Below are 25,574 nucleotides of genomic sequence, written 5' to 3'. Positions count from 1 at the left end.
GTAATATATCAAAAACAGGGAATATGGAAACACCCAATCTCAACTGTTGATGCCATTAGTGTATCACCCATAAACCATGGGAAGCTCAATAATTCAGAATTAACTGCAATGGTAACAGGATCTGTAAGTATGCACAACCAGAGGATATTGCTTGCTTGCAGCATCATTGGTACCATCAGTGGAGACAGTAAAACAACCTGAACTTATTCTTTCTCCTAGGTTTGTCCTTAAGATATCAACTAGACCAACTACCAAAGATGTGACTTTGTTTCTGCAGCATTTCAGACCTGCTGTGATTTTGCTGTCTGGAAACATTTCCTTTAAATTCCGTATAATAAATCAGTTGTTTTCATTGGCACGTTTAACTGTGCCAAAAGCTCACTCATCATCACCTCCGCACAGATAATGTGCATTTCCTCATTGTACAACACTGGTGCTTTACAGAATAAGGACAGAGGCAAATTTGAGGTTAAAACTCGATTTGCACACACCACAGTGAACATAAAGAACTGTTTTGTTAGGCTGTTTTTAAATGGCCAGATACCTGTATAAATCTTGAGACTTCTGGCTAGCACTTGACACTGGTCTGCCATATTTAAAAAAAAACTACCAATTGCTCCCTCTGATGCCTGCAGACAGTATACCAGTTTACAAGGGAATCGTTGAATAAGCACTTTTTAAAATTTTTTTATGAAAAGAAATGTTAGAAATGGAATAAATGTTAAGATGTGTTTAGCCAATTCATCCATTTTCTAATCTTGCATATTTTGGGCCTCACATGTGCAAAATATGGAGAATCCATAGAGGTAAATAGGACTGAAACTATATTATCTGGTAAAGAAAAATGTGTAAAAAATAATGTGAAACAAAACAGATGTGGTTAATTTTCTTTATTCAAAATAATAAATCCATCTGAATATATGTGCAATAAAAACAAATATAAGTGCAGACATAAAATTAAAGGTTAAAATCAAACCATTATCAATGCACATTTTTCCATGCTCAATAAAACTCTGAAAATTCATCATTGGAATGATTTATATATTCCCCATTATAAAATCTTTGTAGTCTTATATAAATCACCTTTCATAATTGTATTATTAATCACATACCACAGATGAATCTTTCATGTCAATACTCTAAGTAATTTCAATAAAATTCCTTTCAGACTCTAACCAATTATCAGGACCAACAAATTTGATATTCCAACTCTCAGTAAGGTTTTGTCATACATGACTGCACACATGCAATACAATAACTGACAACATTTTGACATGACTATGAGCTGACTGACTTGCATCAGTGTTCTTGACTACCTGAAAAACATAGATCTTAAAGGACAATTGCTTGCCCTAGTACTCAGAGTTTTCAGAGTTTTAATGTGCTTAAAAAAATTATATTTGAAGCAAAATGTATAACATAAAGTACTCATATACAATATGAAAATAGTGTTCACCACCAAATTTGCATAAGATGAAATATCTGAAGAAAAAAAGAAAAAACAAAAAAGAAAAGCATAAAACCACAAGCTCCTTATTCACTCAACATCAACCTTTGTCATAGAACAACTATTTAAATCTATTTAAGTTTCAAGTTTCAGGCAATTAAGAAATAATTACATCAATAGTCTTTCTTTCTTTATCATTATTTATACAAAATAATGTCACCAGAAAAAGCATAGATGTACCAACCATTCAACAGTTGAGTTGAAGGCAAGCATGGAACTGCCAAATAAGATCCCAAATTTCAACAAACATTATGCCATCACATTTTTAAACAAAAATCATGATCTTTGTATATGTATTACCTTTACAAGAAAAAACATTCATTTTAGCTGACTGAACTTGTTGGCTACCAAACTATCAAGAAAAAGATTTTTTAAAAATCACCCATGCACCAAAAACTGAATAATAAAATGCACAAAGAATTGTTATGCAAGATAAACCTATTCAAAGCATTTTAAGACAAGTTGTATATTTCCACTTGTACAGATGGAGAAGTACAGTGCTTTTATCATTTGTTATTCCTTTATAGACATAATAATCCACTGCTGCTAAAAATTAAGAAAAAATAGTGATACCTGCATTACAAGCTATAAGTGGTCAAGCATTATTGTAAAATCTGACCTATGCACTCCTATTTCCATTCATATGTTATGACAATAACTCAGAACTGACTTCATTCTGCCAGGTATATTTACATTCATGAAAATTCAGAGTCAAAAAAGAACATTATGCAACGTTAAAAGCTGAAAGGAAAAGTATTTAGATATGTTTGTAAGAATATAAAACCATTTAATACTTAAACGATTGTATACGAAAATGAATATTAATTTACTTAATATAAATATATATAATATATATATGTAGAATACCACACATCAAAAAACATATTTAAACATTACCTCATCCTCAATCACAGCCATCTTTAACATTTATTTCCTTTATTATACTACCAGAGATGTATGTTGCTTTAGATAAATAATGAGTGACATCAGTCTTAGTAGACAACATTCATTATGCTACCACAGAGATGAAATCTTGAAAGCATTCATCTGAGGTATATTGCCTACGAGATAAATACTTAGTGACAGCAACCTTAGAGGACAACACACATTATCTTATGACAAAATCCTTTTTGAAATCAGAGATGCATGTTATACATGTGAGATAAATACTGAGTGACATCAATCTTCCTAGTGAACATTTATTATGCAATCATTGAGATTTATGTTGTCCATAAGATAAATTCTTAATGACCTTAATCTTCCCAGACAACATTTTTCATGAATGAATAGGTTCTAATACAGATTAAATATATTCCTGTCTTGCTTGGACTGTCTACTACTGACTATTTATACAAGTTCCAGTTGTAACGTAAGCTACAAATTTGTTGGAATATGAAGATTTATTATTGAATGGATAGAGTTAAGAATGATTATCGGTTACTATCTCTGTGTCGTCAATCTGCACCAGTTTACTGGTGTACCAATCCAGCCTTAGTTTTAGACATCTCTAAATGAGTTTTAGACATATCTAAATGCATTTTAGACATCTCTAAATGCGTTTTAGACATATCTAAATGAGTTTTAGACATATCTAAATGAGTAGACTCTTATTCAGACTAAATATATCTATATCTTTCTTGGACAATCTAATGACCACATGTACAAATTCCAGTTGCAATATTTATATGGTAGATGTTATTTCAAACAAAAGTGAACAAAAACATAATATTTTAATTTAATTAAATTTTTGCAAATACAAGCAATTTAAAATACAAGTAACAATTTTTTTTAGCAAAGTAATTTATGCTTAATATTTATGTATATTTTAACATATCATTTGGGCAAAACATGTTCTCAAAGATAGTTTTATTGTTTAAGTTGCTTTGTACTCATTAAAATGGTGTGATTTACAGTATCTTCAGCATAGAATTTCACAACCAGTGAAGACCATTTAAGAACATAACTTTTTAGTAAGCAATTTATACATAATATTTTATCACATCATTTGGGAAAAAAATGTTCCAAAACTATATAAGTTCCTTGCTAAAGAAGCTTTTTGTGCAGACTAAAACTGTGATTTACAGTACCCACAGTACTAAAACAGTGATTTACAGTACCCACAGCACTAAAACTGTGATTTACAGTACCCACAGCACTAAAAATGAATTTCAGGTCAAGACTATTTAATAAGATAAAGTTTTAGTAATCAATTTATTATTTATATTTTTTCATATGATTTTAGCAGCAAATATTTTCCCAAAGATAGCTTCCTCACTAAGGCTGCCGCTGTGTTCACTAATACTATGTAATTTACAGTACCATCAGCACAGAATTTCACAACCAATAAAGACCAATTCACAACCAATGAAGACCAATGATGTTCTACATGTGCACATACTGCATGTTGTGGGATCCAATATTTAGACAATCAGTTATCAGTGGAACAATCAAAGTTGTACAGTGAATAAGAAGCTGAATTAACTTTTACAAATCATACAAATTAAATAGATAAATAGTTTTTTTATATACATGTTTACATATCTTTATACTGTCCATATTTGTATGAGTAATTATTTTCAGCATTTTTATTTGATAATTTTCTAGAAACGTACTTGATACAAAAATTCATATAAAATTGTATTTTAATAATAAAATTACAAAGTGATATCCTAAGCAGACACTGTAATGGGTATTTCTCTAGGCTGCCAAGATTTACAAAACTGGTATCCATCTTAAAAAACATGTAAACACTCATTAGTATTATTAATGTACACCAATACTTGGTCCCTTAATATGCAAAACATAAACTGTTAAAAGATTGGATAATTTATTTTACAATTCTGAAGAGAAAAAAAATTACAGTGAAAATAAACCTTTATATGGTTTATATGTGAAAAAATCACCAACATGTATTTCCTAAATTTTGGAACCCCAGATAATTTCCATGGATACGGCTGTCTTCAAAATTATTGCAAAAGTCAATGTAGAATGGAGAAACATTTACTCAATGTATAAAATATGTGTTGAAAAGAAACTCAAATGGCTTTTTTGTACCTAATTACAGGCATGTGTTATTGTCTAACAGAAAACTATTCTGAAAATGTTCTCATGAAACAATAAGGTATATAATCATGAAGATAAGCAAAAACTTTAAGAATTCAAATTAAAATCAATTAGGAAATATAATAGCATATAAACAGAACATATTTCAATATTTAAAGAAAAGTTTGGCATTGAGACACATGCAACAAAAATGTATAATAAATGGGAAATTAAAATATTTTAAATTGCATATCACATTAGACATAAAACATAAAAAATCAGTTTCAAATAAAACAAAAAAGATTATCTGATCTATAAAACACTGAAAACACACATAAACTCACAAGTCAGTATGTTTGTAGTAATATACTCACAAAAAAATGTGAAACTAAAATTACAAGCCTGACCATCTTTTGTCTAATTTATACAACAGTGAAAACACATAAACTCACAAGTCAATATTGATGTAGTACTATCCTAACAATAAAATGTAAAACCAAAATTACAAACTCAAACATTTTCATCACTGGATTAAACTAAATCATTATATAGATAAATGTCAAATAAATACAGTAGCACAGCAAATATGAAACTTTGTTGGCTCATGGTACTAACAAAATATGCATCAGGCTGCAGAAATTAATATGCACATGATGTGCTATAGGTACAGTCAAAACCTGTATGTGATTATATCAGGTACTGAATTTACAGTAAAACCTATAAGTGATTTTATCAGGTGCTATATGTATAGTAAAACCTATATGTAATTACATGTATATCAGGTAAAGAATGTACAGTCAAATCTATATGTAATTATATCAGGTACTAAATGTACAATCAAACCTATATGTGATTTTATCAGGTGCTAAAGGTACCATCAAACCTATATGTGATTTTGTCAGGTACTAAACCTGTAAGTGATTATATTAGGTTCTAAATGTACAGTCAAACCTATATGTAATTATATCAGGTGCTATATGTACGGTCAAATCGATTTGTGATTATATGCAGTGCTTAATGTACAGTCAAACCTATATGTAATTTTTTGACCGAGAATTTTCATTAAGTCATCACATAATAAAAATGTCAGTCATATTGATAAAAAGAATATGTACAGTAGTATGATAAAGATAAAGTCATAGTTGCTCTGTTAGCACATCATTGAGCCTAAAAGATCCCAACAACAGAAGGTTCTGTATTATAGATCTTTAATATGCATTGTATGCCAAATGTATGATAAATCCATCCCTGTCCAATGCTAGACAAACTACTACTGTTAATGAAACAATTTATTGCAATGTGTCACTTAAACGTCAACACTTGTTGATACCTATTGACCCCAACCAAGGTTGTGAGCATTGCATTATTAGCAGCCATCCTTGTAGCCTGACAGAATTTCAGGCCTAATGTCTGTCACCTATCCAACTGCCACTAAATATCATATACAAATTCAATCATGAAACATGTTCAAAAACTTGTCATGAAATATTCAGTATAAAGAAGACACTAATTCACAAGGGGTAGTGAATATCAAAATAAAATATCTTGATTTTTTATAATTTGCTATGCCAATGTGTAACCATGGTTATTTCTGGAGATAGGTCAGTTGTAATGGGTACTATATGCATCTTTGAAGAATGGGACAAATGTCTGATGTTGATCTAAGTATGAAATAACATCTACCAGAGTAGCCATCAAAACGTTGTCCATGTCTTAAATGCAGCATCTACATCTTGTCATTCCAAAACATTTCTCAGAAAGAGCTGTGAGTGAACATTCCAAAACATGTTTAAAATGGCTGTGAGTGTACATCATAAATCGACAATAGATTTGAGTGTTACAATTGTCAGCGTCAATAATGACACAGAACTTGAATTCTGAGTAAAAAGAAGTAAATGTAAGAAAATATTTACAAATAAAGCTGTTCAGTACATGAATACAAATTATTAAAGTATATGTATTTCAAATATAGATATGAAGTAAACACATAAAACATTGAAATTGTAAATATTAATGAAATAAATGAAATCAGTACAAATGTATCATGTAAAATAGGAATAGATCAATTAGCATAATGTTATGCTATCACAGAACATTGTTATGACATCAACAACAAAAATTTAAAAAGAAAATTAAGGAATATTAAAGATTGGTTTACTGATGAACATAAAAGTTACTAAATATTTACTGCATGCATTATTTTCAAAAGAAAAGTAAGCAGCGTCCAATATTGGGGTGTGTTGCAAAATGTATAAATCATTCTTATAAATTCATATTCTCAATACTTGTACATCAGAATATACTGGTACATGATTTCCAGTAAAATTTTGAGACAGCTTTTTTTTAATAAAAAAAAATCATTTCGTTGTTTCTCTAGATTTTTTTTGGATTAAAAACAACAAGATAACATTAATGCTTAAAATTTCATTCAGTTTTCTTTAAATAAAAATCTCTTTAGAGCTCCCAAACTCACATATGTAATTATAATTAAAAGTAATATGTCAACAGTATTCAAAATTGTCATGAATGAAAATTGAATTGCATAACTGCAACTCATGAATGTAAATATTTCTGATGACAGGATAAGCATTCACATGTAGTTAATGCATTTGACCAACTCTTGCAATCTACATAGGATAAGGATAAAGTGTATGTTTATGTTCATGGGAAGTTTTTAATGAGAGAAAAGCTATTTAGGAATGTTTGTATTTCACATGGAGGCAATATTTATAGCAAATATTATTAATTTTGACCCTTTCTCTCATGCAGACTCTCACAAGTAAGTGTCCAGGTGGCCACACAAAATTTGCACTGAACCTCTTCTGGGAAAGTGTCCAGAATCTCCACATCTTTTTCATGTTTTTCATCCATTAGTGGTTGTAGATAATCACTGAACCTGAAATGGATACAAATTTAATAAATGTTACAGAACTTATAACATGAGGCCCAATATAAAGCCATATGTAGCTGTAAATTATGCACTAGTGCCATATTTTTCAAACTACACGTCATGTAAAATTATTTTTTTTGAATTATAATAGGACATAAAATTATATAAATTCATTATTTGTTTTTAGCAATAATTTTTGTAGATTTTGTCATTGCTACAAGCAACAAATTTAAAGACCACCCACCTCACAAGATAATGCTCTATATGTGATGACTACATCACCTGTCAATTCCAAATCCACAAACTGAATATGTAAGAATTACTGGATATGCAAATAACTTTCTAGTATTAATGGATATACAAATCATTTTCAAAGAAAATTTGACACCTATGAAAATAAATGAATTTATGGTAGGTCTTGAACTTAAACATTTATTTATTTATTTGCAACAATTATGAAAAACATAACATCAGCAACTTTGTCAATGTTATTCCCTAATTATGGACAACTCTTCAACAACCATTATTGATGCTCATCTTGAATTAATGAATCATCTCATCTTGTGTATTTTCAAAACATAAGATAGATTGGTAGACGGATGGACTGAGTTGAGAGTGTTATTACAAAATATATAATATATAGAGAGATGGATTGGTGGAAAGGTGGAGTACAAACTGGAAATCTTACAGAATAATGGTGATATTAATTAAGTTTACACGATACAATAGAAGGTATATGGATTGATTGCCACATGACTGTGAACTGGATATGTTACTGAGAACAATGATAGTAATAAAGAACAAATCTATATTTAGCCATTTATTAAATATCAATATATCAATACATGTACATGTATCACTTTGGCATTTACCTTGGGTTTTGCCATTCACTGCACTAGAGGTGAGATTGATTGCCTTAATATTTAGGTGAAGCTGCCATCCCTAGATATGAGGCAAAACTGCCAGTGTCACTGAATAACAGAACTGTCACAACTAGCATAATCGCTGTTATGCTATGGATATGAGGAAAAACATGCAACAATGAAGTGAACTGGAACCAGAGTGTGTGTTGTGTGTTTAAAAAAATAGAATATACAGTAGCTGTTGAAGATTTTTTAGTTTGTGCTGCATTTCCTCTTGAGGCTAAATGGTCCTTTCCTGGAATGACAGGGCCTGTTGCAAGTGACAGAACTGTGTTTTGTGGTAGGTATGGCAATCATTAAGTTTTGTTTCTATTTTTTAATAGCAGATTGGTATCATGTGAAAAAAATTAAAAGGACTTTATGACAGGATTCTTTTTGTTAAATCTGCTCATATTCTGTTCATCACTTTTGAAAAATAAGTAATTGAATAGTCATTCTATTGTTAGTAATGGTGGCCATATGTGACGGTGGATCAGCACCGTAAAAGTCTTCATGCACGATGCTTTCAGTCAAAAATTACCAAAGTTTAGTAGTTCTGGAGATGAATTCATCTAAATGAGGTTAATTTTTTTTTTAGTGATGACAACTATATTTGATTATAGATCAGCATTAGCAGATGTTTTCTACAAAGAGGAAATTGGTCTGGGGGTTTTGAAAATTGAAAATAGAAATTGTTGACTGATAATGGATGGATTTTCCTATTTTTTAGTAACAGCTGCCAAATCTTAAAGTGAATTGGAATTGTTTGTAAAAACCTGAAAGGTCTTAGTTCCAGGATGCTTTTAGTCACCTGTGAACAAATTCTGTTATGCAGTTTTGGAGAAAATATCATTTAAAGTGTTTATTATTCTGACGTACCCTTGGCTATAATTAAAGGTGGATTGGTATCATTTTGAACAAACTGAAAGCGGTTTATTGCCATAATGATCTATGCCAAATCTAATCAAAACTCATACAGTGGTTATTGAGAAGTTTAAAATAGCTATTTGCTGATAGCTACATGATGCACAATAATAATAATAATAATAATAATAATAATAACACCAATAATGATGACGATGATGATGATGACAATGACTTCATTTAAAGAGGGTGTCTCAATTAGTTGCATGGATGGAGCTAATCCTCCTTGTGGCCCTCTGCATATTTACATACAGAGTACATGTACATTTCACACACAATAATAATAAAAAAATAAAATATAATATGGACATCATAATCAAAAGAAAATTTTGCACAAATATGCTCCAGCTAGGTACGATGTGTACATACAATACAAATATAGTGAGACAACAAAGTGGAAGGTTGGAGAATTAAAACTTTAAGTTGTAATGTATTTATCAAATTGAACAGGTTCCATGTTTCATCCACTGAATTAGGTTATAAGTGAATGCATTTACATTTGTACTTTCTTTAATTTTGTTTGGGATTCTGCTCCAAATTAGTGACCCCAAATGTTTATAACATTTCTTTAAGAGTTCTTTATCTGGTTTTGGGATGGAAAGATGGTTAGCTGAAACTGATCTGATGATATGCATGATAGTCATCTCCCATACTGTAAACCTGTCCAAGTAAAAACCTGTCAAATGACCCACTCTAAAAACAAAGCATTCAAGTGAATTAACTGTATGTGGGACCAAGACATTTTAGAGGATTTTGTTTTAAAAACTGACATACCACTAAAGGTAATCAATATTATTTTTGTTCTGCAATAAAAGGTGTTTAAAAAAATAAAGAAAACAAACAGGCTGAGCTGGACAATCTGATATATTTTGGTGGTAAGATAATCATTTTAAACTGTTTGGAGGAGAAAGAGATGTTGTTACATCAGTTTAAAATTGACCTGAGAGGTAACTGAAGTTACATTTTCAAATGTGGGTTTTAAATGAAAAGGCTGCTCATGAGTTACTCTGGCAACAATTTATATTCAATTGGGAACCCAACAAAATTTGCTTCAGATTAGATATGTTGTTTGTTGTTGTTATACAGTTTAACGCCATTTTTCAGCACAAGATAGGCTATACATGGCAACCAGTATAAATGGTGGAGGAAGAACCCGGGAAAACCCTGGAAGAACCACCGACCCATGAGAAGCTACTAGCAAGCTTTCTCACGTTATATGAGCTTGAGACTTGAACCCATGCAGACAGAGGTGAGATGGCAGTATTCTGTAATGGTGAGCACTTTAGACCACTTGGCCACTCTGGGCCTAGTCTTATGCTATTTTGTTGACATATTTTCTCCTTGGCATCTATCAATCGTTCATCAAAGGGATCTGGGACACAGAAATGATCTTCTGTACAAGCTCAACATTCTGACATAAGCTAAATATTTGGACATGGAGATGTGGATAAAATAACCTGTGCAAAGAAACTCTTATATTAAGAATAGCTGGGAGATTCTTATGGCACTTTATCTGGTCACACACGCAAATCAAAATATCATAATCTGACTACAGTCTCAGTAAGTTCTCATCCTCTGGATGTAACAAACAGTCACAAAAATGACCAGAACAAATACTGTTCCAGCAAGAGTCTATCCTTTTCTTTACAGTAAATCTAACAAGAGGCAAATGTAGGTCTCATTACTCCTATGCAGATGTGCTAAAATTTAAAAGCTCAACAACTATATTATCGTACCTTTTCTCTGTAGGATCCACAAAATCTTCATCATTAGGATCCTGTGGTACTGAGATGACCAGGACAATACATTCAAACATCTGCTCCAGAAGGAGTCCCAGTCTCTCCAAAGACAGTGATTGGAGGTAAGTCATCACTTGTTCCTGATGTTCATCACTTAGCTGTTGTTTGAATTTCTCTTCTACTCCATCAAATGTCATCTTGAAAGCAAGGATGTAATAAGATTGGAATGATGTTCAAACAGATTTGTCAATTCAAAGTATGGAGATCAAACGTTGTGGCACAGCTAAACAAGAGTCCCTAAAAGGGACAGATGATCTAATGGCCATAAAGAATTTCTAGGAATCCATGATAATTCCATTTTTCTCTCCTTTCATTTTCTTTTTACTGCTGAGTATGTATGTATGCAAGTTATGTATGTGTGTATGTTTGTATCAGATTTCCAGAGATGCCAATGACTCCTTTTTGGACATTGTTTCATGAAAATTAACTTTCTGGCAAGATAATTGTGATACTTATTATAAGAATATGCAAAGAAGATATTAAAAAAAAAGGTGTAAGAAAGAATGTTAAAATAGGGTCTAGATTACACATATTTTGTTCTAATGGTTTGATCTGTGCTGGCACACCAACACATTGTTAAATGTTAACTTCCTTCAAATTTAAAATACAAGACATTTAACATATCAGCAAGTTCCTTCATGTCCCGAATATTGTAATAAAGATTGCATCCAGGTTGGAGATCGAAACAATCTATCATAATGTGCTTCATGGTGAAGGATTTATTGCAAGAAATGCACTCAGGTGGGTTTTTACATTAATATGTAGGCGTGGGTCATGTTAATATGACCAATTCTAATTCTTGCAATGACTATCTCATTCCAGTGGATGGGTCTGTAGGAAGGAGTCCATTTGCCCAAGCTAAAATACATGGAACTTGTTATTTATAGCATCATTCCATGATGCTTGCCACTTGCTAAATAAGGATTTTATTCATACAAAGTTTCAAATCAGTGTATGGTATTTTAAAATAAGTTGATTGTAGTGATTGGTCTATTTTAGCAGCACTATCTGCTCTGCTCATTCATTACCTTTAATAAGTGTTGTGAAATACAGAAGGGTTTGTCTCAGATTTATTTCTTCCATGCAGCATAAAAAGTACTTTGAATTGTTTTAGAAGGTGTTACAGAAAGAAATTACTAGTTAGATTGTAGCAAGCTTAGTTGGCAACACTCCTAATAATTTTTTGACAGAAAGAAACAATGTGTAAAGTTCACCACCTTGGAATTTTGGTTCATTAAGATGTTTATTTGACACTCAAAGGATAAATAATGTTAATTTAATATAACAATATTTAAGGTACCCTATGATAGATGTTTGGTTGTCTACAGGCTGTGCCAGTAAAAACTTTTGATCTGTCATGACTTTTGACTTTAAAATCACAAACACATTACTTTCACTTTGTTCACTGGAATGCAACTAAAATGTCTGGTAAATATCCAATTGTACAAGTCACTATGTTAGTGATATCCATGGGGTCCAAAAAAAGATTCTACGGTTAATTAGGTCTGGTTTTCAAATTTCTATATATATCACTTAGTTTCAATGAAATATTCCAATAAGTGTTTTAGTAAAAACAAAACATGTCACCACCATTATTCATGCAAGAGGAGTAGTTAATTACTAAAAATTTTCAAACGGCTGTTATAGTGCAATGTTTGAGATCATTTGAGCACCATTTTCATTCAGAACCAGCTGCACTACTTATTTCTGTAGTGTTTAAGTGAAAACCCCATGTTGATAACACCACCTGTTCAGGAGATGTAGGCACATACAATTTTTCAAGTTGGATGTAAAGGCTGCTATTTTGGAGGCTGGATAAGCAACATTTAAATAAGGAACAACAATATATTGCAAGAAACATTGCAAGAAGAATTGTTTGTTGTTTTAAAAATGACTGTATGTTTATCAATCAGAAGAAATTGTTACAAATTTTATTAAACAAATTGAAAAGCACATTTAGCATAATTTTGTATTTTTTCTAATTACTTATAGTGAGAAAGTGTTTTATTGAAGATGCCATGACAATATGACTATCTCTCAAAGAAGAGGATTAGTGATAACATGCTCAGACCTGCCAACCCTGAAAAGTCCATCTCAGTAAGGCAGTTGATTGTTTCCCCTAAGATTGGCCAGTTTTCAATAAGGTGTAACAAAATATCAATAACTGCTATTGTAAAGCTAGAAAATGTAATTCAAAGTTTGACGCATCGAAGATAAACATTATGTTCAACTGAAAAGTTTGTAATGTATGCATAAACTTTATTTACCACTAATACAGTTGCATAAACTCTTGTTCCAAAAGCTATGCAGCTCAATGGCTTGTTGCTATCTCTCTACTTAACATAATTCTTGGAAATTCTTTTCCATTTCACATGACAACAGCAATCATATCTCCCGCCATGAGACATACTCAGATTAGATATGTGATGTCCAATAAACATAAATGTGTCCTTTCCAGCTTTTATTCACAAGAATCTGAATACTCCTTTTTATTCTTCTGTGTTGATTATTAACACTTTTCTAGAAGCTTAAGTTCCAGATCAGAGGGTGAAAGTCTATATGCAAGAAAGATGTGTTCCACTGTCAGTGGACACTGGCAAGATATGCAATGTGGTTGAAATTCATGCTTTTGTTCAAGTGAAGAATGCCACTCTGTACTGATGGGTTTCATTTTCCAATCCTCGTTATTAATGTTTTCACTGAAAATAATTTGCCAGGTATAACTGATAGCCTGATTTCTATAATATTAGAATCTTCTGCTTAGAAATGTGTGACTGCAGAGCAGCTTTGTCTGTTTGCTCTTTCATTACTATTAATACCAATGTAAATAGACAGCCAAAAGTATAGAGTACTTTTCCAGACTGTACAAGTCAATCGTGTTTCCTCAAGATTTTGCGATACTAATAAATTATCAAATCTAGGTTTTGTAAGACTTTCAGTTTAGGATCGAAAACATCTCTGAGATTCTTGAGTAACTCCAGGAGACAATTTTGATATAGATGACCAAGAATAATTTGTTTTAGTTACTGTATGAAAAAATTCACAATAAACTTTATAATTACACATACCGGTACTTACTAGACCAACCATTCTGGTCATTCGAACTTTGCTACATTTCCTGTATTATAAGTATTTATGTAACAGCTTTAAAGTGGGTCACAACAATCCTAACTATATAATTCCAGGTAAAATTACAGTTCTAAAAATATAAAGGGAACAGTTCTGAAAAATTTAAAGAAGAAAAATCCTTCCAAATAAACATCAACATGGTATCCATCAAGATGAAGAAAAAAAAGCTTACAAGGGTTGTAAAAATAAAAAGGTTAAAGATTTCTAAAATCTTCAAGAAAAGAATACTGGTTGCCTGGATTCTAAAAGCACTTTTTAAGCATATTACCAGCTATATCATGCTCAGGAAATGGAAGCTATGTACATTTCCCAAGGACATCTTAGCCAGGTTGGCCTGGTTGGGTTTCAAACCCTGCAAAACCGGGATTATGGGTCTGATCCCAAATTAAGTAAGCTATCATGGCCCCTATTATGAAAGATAAAACCTACCAAACAAAAGTAGATCTTTCTCTTACAAGATAGATGAAAAGAGGTAAAAATACCAAAGTCGTACAAAATGTATTTAAAATAAAGAGATTAAAAGTGTAAAGTCATCAATATTTTTTTTAATGAAGTGGAGTGGATTGTTACTGGAAATCAAAGATTATTTCAGGCAGAATATCATCAAAATGCTGCTTGATTGAATTAGCATAAAAAAATTCTCTCTTGTAGTTGGATGTCAATACACTTGACAAGAATGTACTCCACTGAAATTGGACAATGGCATGATACTCCAGTCGAGGTTCATGCTTCAGGCCATATGCATGGGTCAGGTATGCTTGTCTTGTATGTACTTTATATAATACCATCTCATCTCTGTATGAATAATCCCATTCTCCAATGGTTGGTTGGATGTTTTGAAGATTGTCTGTGGAGTTTTCTTTCCATTAGTTTTAAGGAGTTTTAAGGAGTGTATGTGAAATAGGGTCTAAGATATTAAGGGGCTTATGAACAAGTAATGAACACACGGTACACTCATTCTGTAGGTGGGGGAAAGGCAAAACAGCAAAGTTCAGTACTTGGTATATATTTAGCAATGTAATTATCTTCAATGAAATATGCTTACCAAAACTTATTCTGTATGATAATCATACACTACAAAAACTGAAAATAAAATCAACTGAGGAAAACAAACCTGATTATGGAGTGCAAGCTGTTTGTTCTTTTCCAATGACAATAGTAACCAGAGTGACTGTGCATGTCGATACTGACATATCTGCCTGGCCTGTGGATACATAATGAAACACTGCATTATTATTACTGCCTAAAAGAATTCTAGAAATATGATTGGTCAATGATCAAGAAAAAAAAATCCTTATTCTCTGTTACAAATAATGCTAGTGGGGTTTAAAAAAGCCAGCAAGATATTTTAACTGAATCATGTGACTTACAAATGTGGTGTAAGTCACATTATGACTGGCAATACACAATGGGTAAAAGAAAATGGAGGATAACCCAACACTTCAGATGTTAATATACAAATATTATATCCATGATCCAACAATATTAAATGAATTTATTGTAAAAAGAAATCAGTCACTGTGTGGTTATTTATCAGTGGAGATTATGCCCCCCAAAGATTTGAATTAAACAGATTTGTCAGCTGTTCCATAGCTTTTTTTACAGTTTTTTCTTTTGTTTCATTGTTTAACTGATACAACATGCATGCTGTTTGTAATCAATTGCGGTTCTTTTGGAAAATATGCACACAATCGTGGCTCTAATACATGTATGGCTGTGTTTTCTGGTGGATGGACACGTATCCCATAGACAAAATAGGCAAGTAATGCCTGATTTTCATTCATTATCCTTTCCGTGGTGCTTGACAAAATACTTGTTTTACTTCATGGCAGCACGTCATCATGTGAGCTAACGGTAACTTCGTTACAGACATGGGGGGGGATAAATCTATCTTCAAATGTATGTTTTCGGACACCTAATTAAAGAATTTGATATGTATTCGGACGACAAAAAAAGTAATTATTTGTTGCAGTCTGAAAACATACGGTAAATATGGTAAGCATATAATTATGGTTTCAACAGTAGACTAATATTGCTTCTATACTCTCTAGATCAGTGGTAAATATGCACTTATTAACTATGAGTAAAATAAGAAAATAATAAGAAAAATATGAATAACCCCTGTATTCTAAATGAATTAACATGTTACACAATTTCATCCAGATCACTTCTGCTTTTCCTTGTATCTCTCCCTGAATCATGTCTGAATTTCTCCTTAACATGTTCCTCTGCAGATAGATAATTTTGAATTTTTTAAAAACAGTTCTTATTGGCTCAGGTACTTAAAGATAGTGCTGAAATGTCCTGTAATGTTGCACATATACCTAACAATGTTTAACATTCACCTATAGTGAGGACAAGGGACTTACCTGATACATCTAATAAGTGAATGAAGACGCTGTAATGTAATATTATAAAAATATATATGTCCATATCGTTTCCAAGAGACAAGGGGTGTAGCATATGCAATGGAAGTGGCCAACATGTTCTTTTTCCCAAAAAACATCTGAGGTATATTTAGCATGATCATGAGGAAACAAACAGTCATAAAAATTTACTGTCAACATAATAAAATTCTGTAGAAAGAATTAACTTGCATCCAATAAAGGTGGTATGAATTAAATTAATTTATTTAGCAGCAAAAGCTAAGCAGTATGTGAAATCTTGGCGCAACAATAATGTTTGCTCAACTGACTGTGAAAGCTAAATGAGTTTGTCTGCTGACCAGGTAGGTGATTTTTGAGTGTTACTGATGTGAATAATAAGAGAACGACTTTTTAAAGAAATTGCATCAATAATAATGTAATAAACGTAAATGCTTATTCCAACCCATTTAGTTTCTGTATATTTCATAATAATTAGAAGACTTTAGTTGATATAGTACTCTTAAAGTTTTAGAAATGTCATACAATAAGCATCCAATATATTTGTGACACTTTTTAAATTAGATATTTCAATCAAAATCTCTAATGCAAACTAGCATGTTTCTGTATTAGTATGAAAATAATTTAATTTCACTCCATCTGTAAAAAAGTAATAGTACCAATAATGTACTAAATAATGAAAGATTGATTTACAACTGCTTACATGAATTTAACTCATCAATGAAACATCACGTTTAATTTTTGTATGGGTTTCCAGCAGACAAGGAAGATGGAAAGAAAACAAGAAAAAGTTTTAAAAATAATAGAGAACATGACAGGAACAAGTGAATGAGAGAGTTCTGCCAAAATGTTAAGTGGAATACAGCAGGCTTGGTTAATGAATATTTTGTTCTGGGATCATTAGCTATTCCATTCTTGGGTTTATACTAAAACATTTATAACTGCTTATGATTCAATGCTTCAATCATATTTCATTCACATGTTTATTGTTTGTTAATAACAATTTCTATTCATAGACAATTTTATTTCTCTTCTGAAGTTCATGTTCATTAGGTTATTTGTGATCAATCTGTGTTCTTGCTATATTCTATGTTTTCAACCTAAAATTTAGATGAATGTAACAAATTACTAATTCAATCATGTTTCATTAACTTCTTTCTGTTTCCTGCTCATTTTGATTCAAAACAAGCCTGGACAAGTAATGATTTTAGTCAGGAAAAGCAGGTTTTGTGATCTCAAAAATTAATGTTGAGTCCCATCTTTCTTTCCTGCAAATTTAAGTACAAAGAAAATATCAATAACTGCAAAATCAAGAAAATCTGAAGGAATGATAATAAAAAAACACACATGGCTGATGTAATTTTTTTGCACTTACATTTTCCACAACAAACTTTCTTTTTTTTCAAGCTCTGCATACAGTAACTAAAATTTGCCATTTGGTTTCCAGGCCCAGTGTGGCTTAATCCTAATCCTAATCATAAACTTGTTTTCATCATCATGTGACCAGAAAATCACAGCAATAATCCATTAATGATGATACCTATTTAAATGTTTAACACTACAAAGATGCCAATATAGGTTAAATCTTCACCTTTGAACTGAGAAGGGACTGCTTCATCTTGAGTGTTTCCACCAAGAACCTGTCAAGGCTGTTCTCAGGGTTACCACCAATGGATTTCAGGAAGCTAATAGCAATGTCAAGGTTATCCAGGGCCTGACAAAGGTCAGGCAAACTGCGGAACTCCTCACTTATTTGGTGTTTTATTCCACTACTCAGAGGCTCCTGGAAGAAATATATTAAAAGGGTCAAGACTACATTTCACCTCTTACAATATTGCAAACTACAATAATTGATTATTTAAGGTATGTTTCAGATATATCCACAGACTGGATTAAATGATAAAAATCAATGTATATTTGTTGCATTTAATCTATCATCCAAGCCAGTACAGTTAAAAACCCAATTCAAGACTTTTGATCTTAATTTCAATGTCAGAATGCCCACTATTAAATTGTTCATCTGAATGCAACTAAATAAAAAGTCTGGTTAAAATTAATTTGTATATGTATAATTCACTACTTTCATAAGTTCAGTGATGCACAAAATGCAAGCTGTGACCTTCGACTTAATCCTCAAGGCCAACTGGGGCTGGTTTTCAAAACTCTTTCATAAAACTATAATTATATATGTTTTAACCACAAATGTGCAACTAAATCTTTACCAATTTCACTTGCTGAAGGTATGATGAACACCATTTCATTCAAAATAAGCTACATATTGCTGTAGTGTTTTAGTTAAACAGGGTATCACTATACAAATGTCCATTCAGAACTAGCTACATATTGCTATAGTATTTTAGTTACAAGATAATGTCAAGATACAACTGTCAATTCAGAACTAGCTACATATTGCTATAGTATTTGAGTTACAACATTATGTCAATAAAGAATTGTCCATTCAGAACTAGCTACATATTACTATAATGTTTTACTTACAACACTGTGTCAATTATGTCGAATTAGAACTAGCTACATATTGCTATAGTATTTTAGTTAACACATGGTGTCCATATGAATTTCCATTCAGGAGGAGTACTCATATAAAGATTTTCAGGATGGCTGACAAGGCAGCCATTATAAAGGTTGAATTAGCATAATTTTGGTATAGCAACAACTATATATTATAAGAAGAGTAGTTTATAAAAAAAAAAACATGGTCGGCAAGTTTGGGAGGTCACACTGACATCGTTTTTATTGAGTACCAATTATACATGACAATGGGAGAAATGAACATGAACATCATCATCCCTTAACAAAGATTTTGAAGATGACCACCATATTGGAGGTCTCATCAGCAACATTTTTTATGGACCAACAAAGTATCATAATAAGTTGTTTTGTGAAAACCCCAAATGACCATCTATTCAGAGGAAGCAGCTGTAACAAGATTTTCCATATGAATACCATGGAGGCCACATTGGATTGTCACCATTTTCATTAGACTATGACCATTACAGTTAAAAACACAGATTCTGTGTTTCTTTCTTTTGAATGAATACAATTGTTTTAAAAATAAGTTTCAGAAGCTTATATCATTGTCCACCCATTGAAGCTTGATTTACCAGGTGAAAGTCAAAGATTTCAAGTAACTTTGGAGTGGCTAGCACATAGATCACAAATTTGTAATTATCTTGATTAGCTGCTACAGTTTGGTTCTGATATGAAATCCATGTAGTCCACTCATCTAGTGTCCATACTATCCACATGTACAATACACTTATCCTTTTGATGGTAACCTATCACAATATACAATGTACAAATCATTAATATTAAAAGTTTACCATTATTTCAAACTTCCAACTGCACTGTTCATAAAAAGTTAAGTAATCTGTGGTAAAACCTATGTGGTCATGAGTTAAATCTGATACTTAAAGTAGTAAAGCCTAAAATTAGGTCACAGCAACATTCTTTGGTTTGTAAGTGTGTAGTACTAACTTAGACGCATTCAGTTATCAAATTTCATGATTCTAATGCAAACAGCACCCCATACATTACATTTAAAAATAAAAAAATAATAAAAAAAAGTCATTTAATTATAAAATACAGGTCTCTTTTTAAAAAAGAAAAGTCATAGTACTTATCAAGATGCATCTTCTGAGTTTCACAATTCTAGATAAGTTGGTATGCATACTGCCTGCCAAATATATGTTGTCATGAGCTAGATTTATAAACTTTACCAGAGCCAGTAAAATATTAATTATAAGTCAAAGTTAGCTTGTTTTGTTGTATGATATGATACTAATGGAGATGCATATTGTCATCTATTTCACAGTCATAGCAAGAACCGTGTTTCAGAAATCAACATATACATAACTTGTAATCCAAAGCAATAAAGTGTAAATATTGAACGTGATCAGCTTCTGAAATGAGCAAATAGTGTCCATAAAGATGAATCCCCTCACAAATTACCATGATTCTAGACAGAATAATATATATATAGCATACAATACACTTTATGTAGTCATGTACAAAATGCAAAAACTTAACCTAACCAGTAAATGTGAAATGTAGGTCACAGTGACATATTTTGTAAGGGTGGTACAATCAGTTTGTATGCAATCATCTAGTTTAATGATTCAAGCATGACATGTTAATAAAAGGCACTGAAGTCCGAAATATGCACCATAGTGACCTACTTTTGTGAGTCCTAAAAAAATCTACTCCAATCTGTTATACACATTGGTAGCCAGTATGCTTGAAGATAAAATAGAAAGATAGTGTGCGAGTGAATAATGAATATATTTCATCTCACAGGTGATAAAAGTCGATACTTATCACTCATGGCTTTGTCACTTGTAAAAACACAGAGCTTTTCACCCACTCAATGAAATATATCTGTTAACTGCTTAGTGCAAGCAACTGTTCTCTATATATACAATGTACATGTAAAACATTACTCCATCAGCCCTCAACTTTGTAGGCACAGTGTCATGACACCCACTCCAAACTATTGCCTAGGACCTAGGGAGAAAGAACGGTTGAGACGATGATGCTGGGGGTAGTACAAAATTTCTCTTCAAATTCATAGTGCTGAAGGATGAGTATGACAAATAACACATTTGGATTAATTTAGAGACGAGTCATTTTTAGAGCTTAAACACAATTCATCCCTAAAACTGGCTATTTGTGAACACTTAAGAATTCAAACAATTTTCTTGGATTTCTATTCAATTTTCTTCTTACACTTTGTTCCAGTAAGGATGATGATCAGATTGATATCAATGAATAATCATTAATCATGGTGCAAAACCACCTTGTCAATAAAATCAGCGTACAAACATCAGGCTCTAACTATTATTGTTCATCGATTCCACTGGTCCACTGCAGACAAATGAAGAAAAAATTATGTTTATTTATATCTTTCTGACATTAAATTTCTCTGCAGTGACCAAAGGTCTCTTCTTTTAGTTTTAGTTGACCTGTTATAAGCTTATAAATTCTGTATTTCTGATGACATTTTGAACTTTTGCAGGAACTTATTCCTTCACTGGCAATTTGTAGTTATGTCACAAACTGCTCCTTGTTTACAAAGGAAGTGAGCTTGTCACTTGATCAACTCATTTTAGTCTTATTTTGTTTAAGGCTAATGGGACTGAAAAACTGTGTTGTAAGACACAAGTAAACATTCAAACTAATGAGGGCTGTTCTGGTAAAACATACCTTTCAATCTGAAATAGCAGCCTATAGATGCAAATTAAAATTTTGTTATTGTTGCTGTGGACTTAATGCAATTTTTGAGCACATGATTGCTATACGTGGTAGTCAGTGGGGGAAAAACTGAGGAAAGCCTTAGGAAGGGCCAACAACCCATTAGAAGCTACTAGCAAGCTTTAAAAATTCTCACATACCCATGGTGATTAGGCCAAAACCAACATGGACAGAGGTGAGATGTCAATGACCTGTAAAGGTGAGTGCCTTCGACCATTAGGTCAACCAGGGCCCCAAATTTTTGTTTTCAAACAAACTCTTAGAGTAATCAGAGTACTATGGCATGTGATTTTAAGACACTGTCCTCCTTGGATCTGAATGCAACTAAATACAAAGTCTGGTTAAAATTCATTTGTATAATTCACTAATTTCATAAGTTCAGTGATGCACAAAATGCAAGCTGTGACCTCAGACTTAATCCTTAAGGCCAGATGAGTCTGGTTTTCAAAACCCCTTCATAAAACTACTAGCAAGCTTTAAAAATTCTCACATACCCATGGAGATTAAGCCCAAAGACTCAAACCAACATGGACAGAGGTGAGATGTCAATGACCTGTAAAGGTGAGTGCCTTCAACCATTGGGTCAACCAGGGCCCCAAATTTTTTGTTTTCAAACAAACTTTTAGAGTAATCAGAGTACCATGGTGTGTGATTTTAAGACACTGCCCTCCTTGGATAGCATGTATATTTTGATGGAATAGCCCTGAGGGCAGTCTGCCAAACAAGTGTAAATTAAACATATTCCATGATTATCATTCTTATATAGATCATAATTGATGACACTCTTGGGAATAATGTACCTTGAAAAAGTTTTTTTTCTTTCTTACAGGTTTTGTTGGGGCACTAATGTATTTGAACTTTGAGAAGTAATAGTTTATTGTCTTTATATGTTATAATCATGGAGCATATTTATAAATTATTTTTTTTAAAAATACATGTATTCACAATTTTGTGAAAATGATCATTTTAGTCTCACCTGTGAAATTTTCTCTTGCAGTTTTTTGAAAACTGTACTATTAGTGTATTCAGCTCTGTACACCATCAACTCAATCTGTACAAACACAAAAGAGAGATTAAGACTGCATCATCAACTAATTTACATTATGAGAGAAGTGAAAACATCCAGAAAAAAAGAAGAAAAGTGTGAGTTTAAGGAGGAAGTGAGGAAGGAAATAAATATTATTTTAATTTGCAACTGTTTATTTATTGATTTTTGATACAGTACAACCCATTTATCTTGACATCCTCAGGTCTGGGGTAATACTGTCAACATAAGTGGCTCTTGAGATAAGTCATAGTAGGGGTGTGTGTGAAAATTTATAAATTTAGCATGTACATGTACGTGAAATTAGTCGGTAACAGGTAACTTTTCATCAGTGCATAAGATCTACACTTTGTGAAAATAAACACCTGAAAATTTAATTAAATGAAGGCAAAAGGCAAAACTAGAATGAAAAGCACTTGTATATTGACAACTTATGTTTGTGTTACTTTTTTGCTATATGGTATAATCCACTGTCACCCAACACGCCAGAAGCATGTGGCTGCATGTACACAAATTGGCCTAGATTTTGCGCTGCATGAGACAACAAAGGTAAACTTAATGAGGCTGCCAAGGGAAACAGGTTACTCAAATGGAAATGAAAAAAAAATGTCACCAAGTTTTGAATTAATTTAGCATGAAACTTGTACTTTTGTAAAACACTCACAATTCCGGATAGAGTAATGCATGTAATTAATATTATCTATAGCATATTCAATACGTTAATTAAAATGTAATTTAATTAAAATTTAATATAATTAAAATTATATCCTTTTAGCATCAGCCACTGTAACAATAAAGTTACTTTGTTTCCAGCAGAAAACAAAACTTGCATGACACAATTAATTTGTTCTAATCTCCAATAATCTTCAAAAATGAAATAATTGATCAGATTTCACTACCATTATACAAATTTGGAACTGACTTCATTTAATGAAGGGTGTATTGTTTTCACAAAAGATTTTAGCTGGCTTATTTTCTTGAAGGGTGCTTCATTTTTATTAAAAGATTGTAACTGACTTGTTTTGATGAAGGGTGCAATGTTTAATAAAAGATTGCAGCTGGCTTGTGTTTATGATGGGTGCACATGCCACATATTAAAGTCGCTGCAAAAAGAAACTTCAGAAGACCAAACATTTGCCCTCTGTGATGGCAGAATTAAAGCCTGGGGACAACATCAAATAACTGCTGACCTGACAAAATGTACAAGAAGAAAACAAAGAATTTGTTCCAGTTGAGACTGAGGGCTTCTATCGACATGTAGCATTATTTTTTATCTCAATGTTGACGGGAATGGGACTTTGTATTGTTGTTGATATAGATGGCTTGTGAACATAAGTGGGTAGTACTGTATCAATAAACATAACTTTAAATGCTGTCAATGGAATTTATCTGCCAAATTTAATTTCTGAACCTCCTGTAGTTTTACTTAATTGTGCTAACAAGGTTTTTACAAAAAAGAATACAAGCCCTAAAATAAAAGAAATGTGTACAAAATTGAAAAAAATGCTGTAATTGATTGCTTATCTAATAAGGTCATCTATATATGAAAAATAACTATAAGTATAGAATTTAATTTGTCTGCATAAAGTAGTTTTTGCTTAACTGTACTTACAGAGATTATGTTTAGAAGTCTGAGTCACTGAAAGCTCAAAATCATGTATGAAACAGCCTAAAAGGCAAAAGTGCTTGATACCGCTCACCAGGGTAATTGACAAATAAAGTTTGTGCAAGCAAGTTCTCATATGTAGCGGAACAGTGGAGTGGAAAGAAACTTTGTTGCTCCATAGTGTTTTGGGCATAACAAGAAATAAACATGTTTCCATTTTTATGATACAAACTAAAGTCCCAAGTGGGCCTGAGATTACTTACTTGTTTGACATCTGCTTAAGAGCCAAATGAAACAGCAGTTGGCCAAGAAATCTATATGTTGGAAGTATGCTTTCTGTGGAAATTTCTATCAATGCTGTTGATTGAATAAATAATGACAACACATGTTTCAGAGTTTCTCTAGTGTTTGTATCTTCATCCATATGTGATGATACATTATCATACTTGTCCAATGTTGAAAGCCCCTTTTTCCAGTATGCTCTGTGTCAAAGTTGATCAAATTCTGTTCAGCAGTACAGTTTGGTGAAATTCTTTTAAGCAGTTTTTGTTTAGTCAGAAGTCATTTAAACTTTCAAGTTTTAGCAACAGTAGCCATATTTGATTGCAGATTGGAATTCTTTCAATAAAACTGAAAGGTCTCTAACGCAGTATGCTTTCTGTCAATTGTTTTCTAATTCTGTTTAGTGACAGCTCAGTATGTTCTTTACCTAATGTGGATTAGGAAAAATTTAAACCAGTCAGTAAGTTTGCTTATCCTTCTGCCAATTAACCTAAAAATTGCTATAATGCCCAGAAAATCAAATCAAGTTATCTGTATATCCCTAGAAAGGTACAAATTTAACTTTATCCTTGTTTTTTTTTCCTTTTTGAACAATCTTGCTAAAAACCTTATGATGGACAGATATGTAGATGGATGGACTGACAGGACAAGATCAAAAGATGCCCCCAATGCAAGCAGTGGGAGTATAATTAATCTTTTTCATATACATTGGGTGGTATATAAGATGATTACTTACTGTTTGATCTATTTGTCTCAGTGGCAAGTTTACTTCAAAAAGCCTCTTAACATATTTCTG

At 32.0% G+C, this 25,574-nt stretch overlaps 1 protein-coding gene across 1 annotated transcript in view; it reads right to left on the bottom strand.

Moving 5' to 3' along the window:
* Positions 1-875: 875 nt before the first annotated feature.
* Positions 876-25,574, bottom strand: part of LOC149786029 (E3 ubiquitin-protein ligase rnf213-alpha-like) — a 598,535-nt gene continuing 573,836 nt past the window's right edge. Inside the window, exons 89-93 of the mRNA XM_089976317.1 lie at positions 22,822-22,896; positions 18,169-18,360; positions 15,308-15,397; positions 11,002-11,201; positions 876-7,445 (exon numbers count right to left, since the gene is read on the bottom strand). Coding sequence (XP_089832443.1) covers positions 7,292-7,445; positions 11,002-11,201; positions 15,308-15,397; positions 18,169-18,360; positions 22,822-22,896 — 711 coding nt within the window. The 3' untranslated portion in view covers positions 876-7,291. The remainder of the gene's footprint in view (positions 7,446-11,001; positions 11,202-15,307; positions 15,398-18,168; positions 18,361-22,821; positions 22,897-25,574) is intronic.

Source organism: Sinohyriopsis cumingii, chromosome 12 (assembly GCF_028554795.1).
Source record: "Sinohyriopsis cumingii isolate HCF-2022 chromosome 12, ASM2855479v2, whole genome shotgun sequence".
NCBI classification, from domain to species: domain Eukaryota; kingdom Metazoa; phylum Mollusca; class Bivalvia; order Unionida; family Unionidae; genus Sinohyriopsis; species Sinohyriopsis cumingii.
Note: the sequence above shows the minus strand (reverse complement) of the source record. Positions and strands in the feature narration are given on the sequence as shown.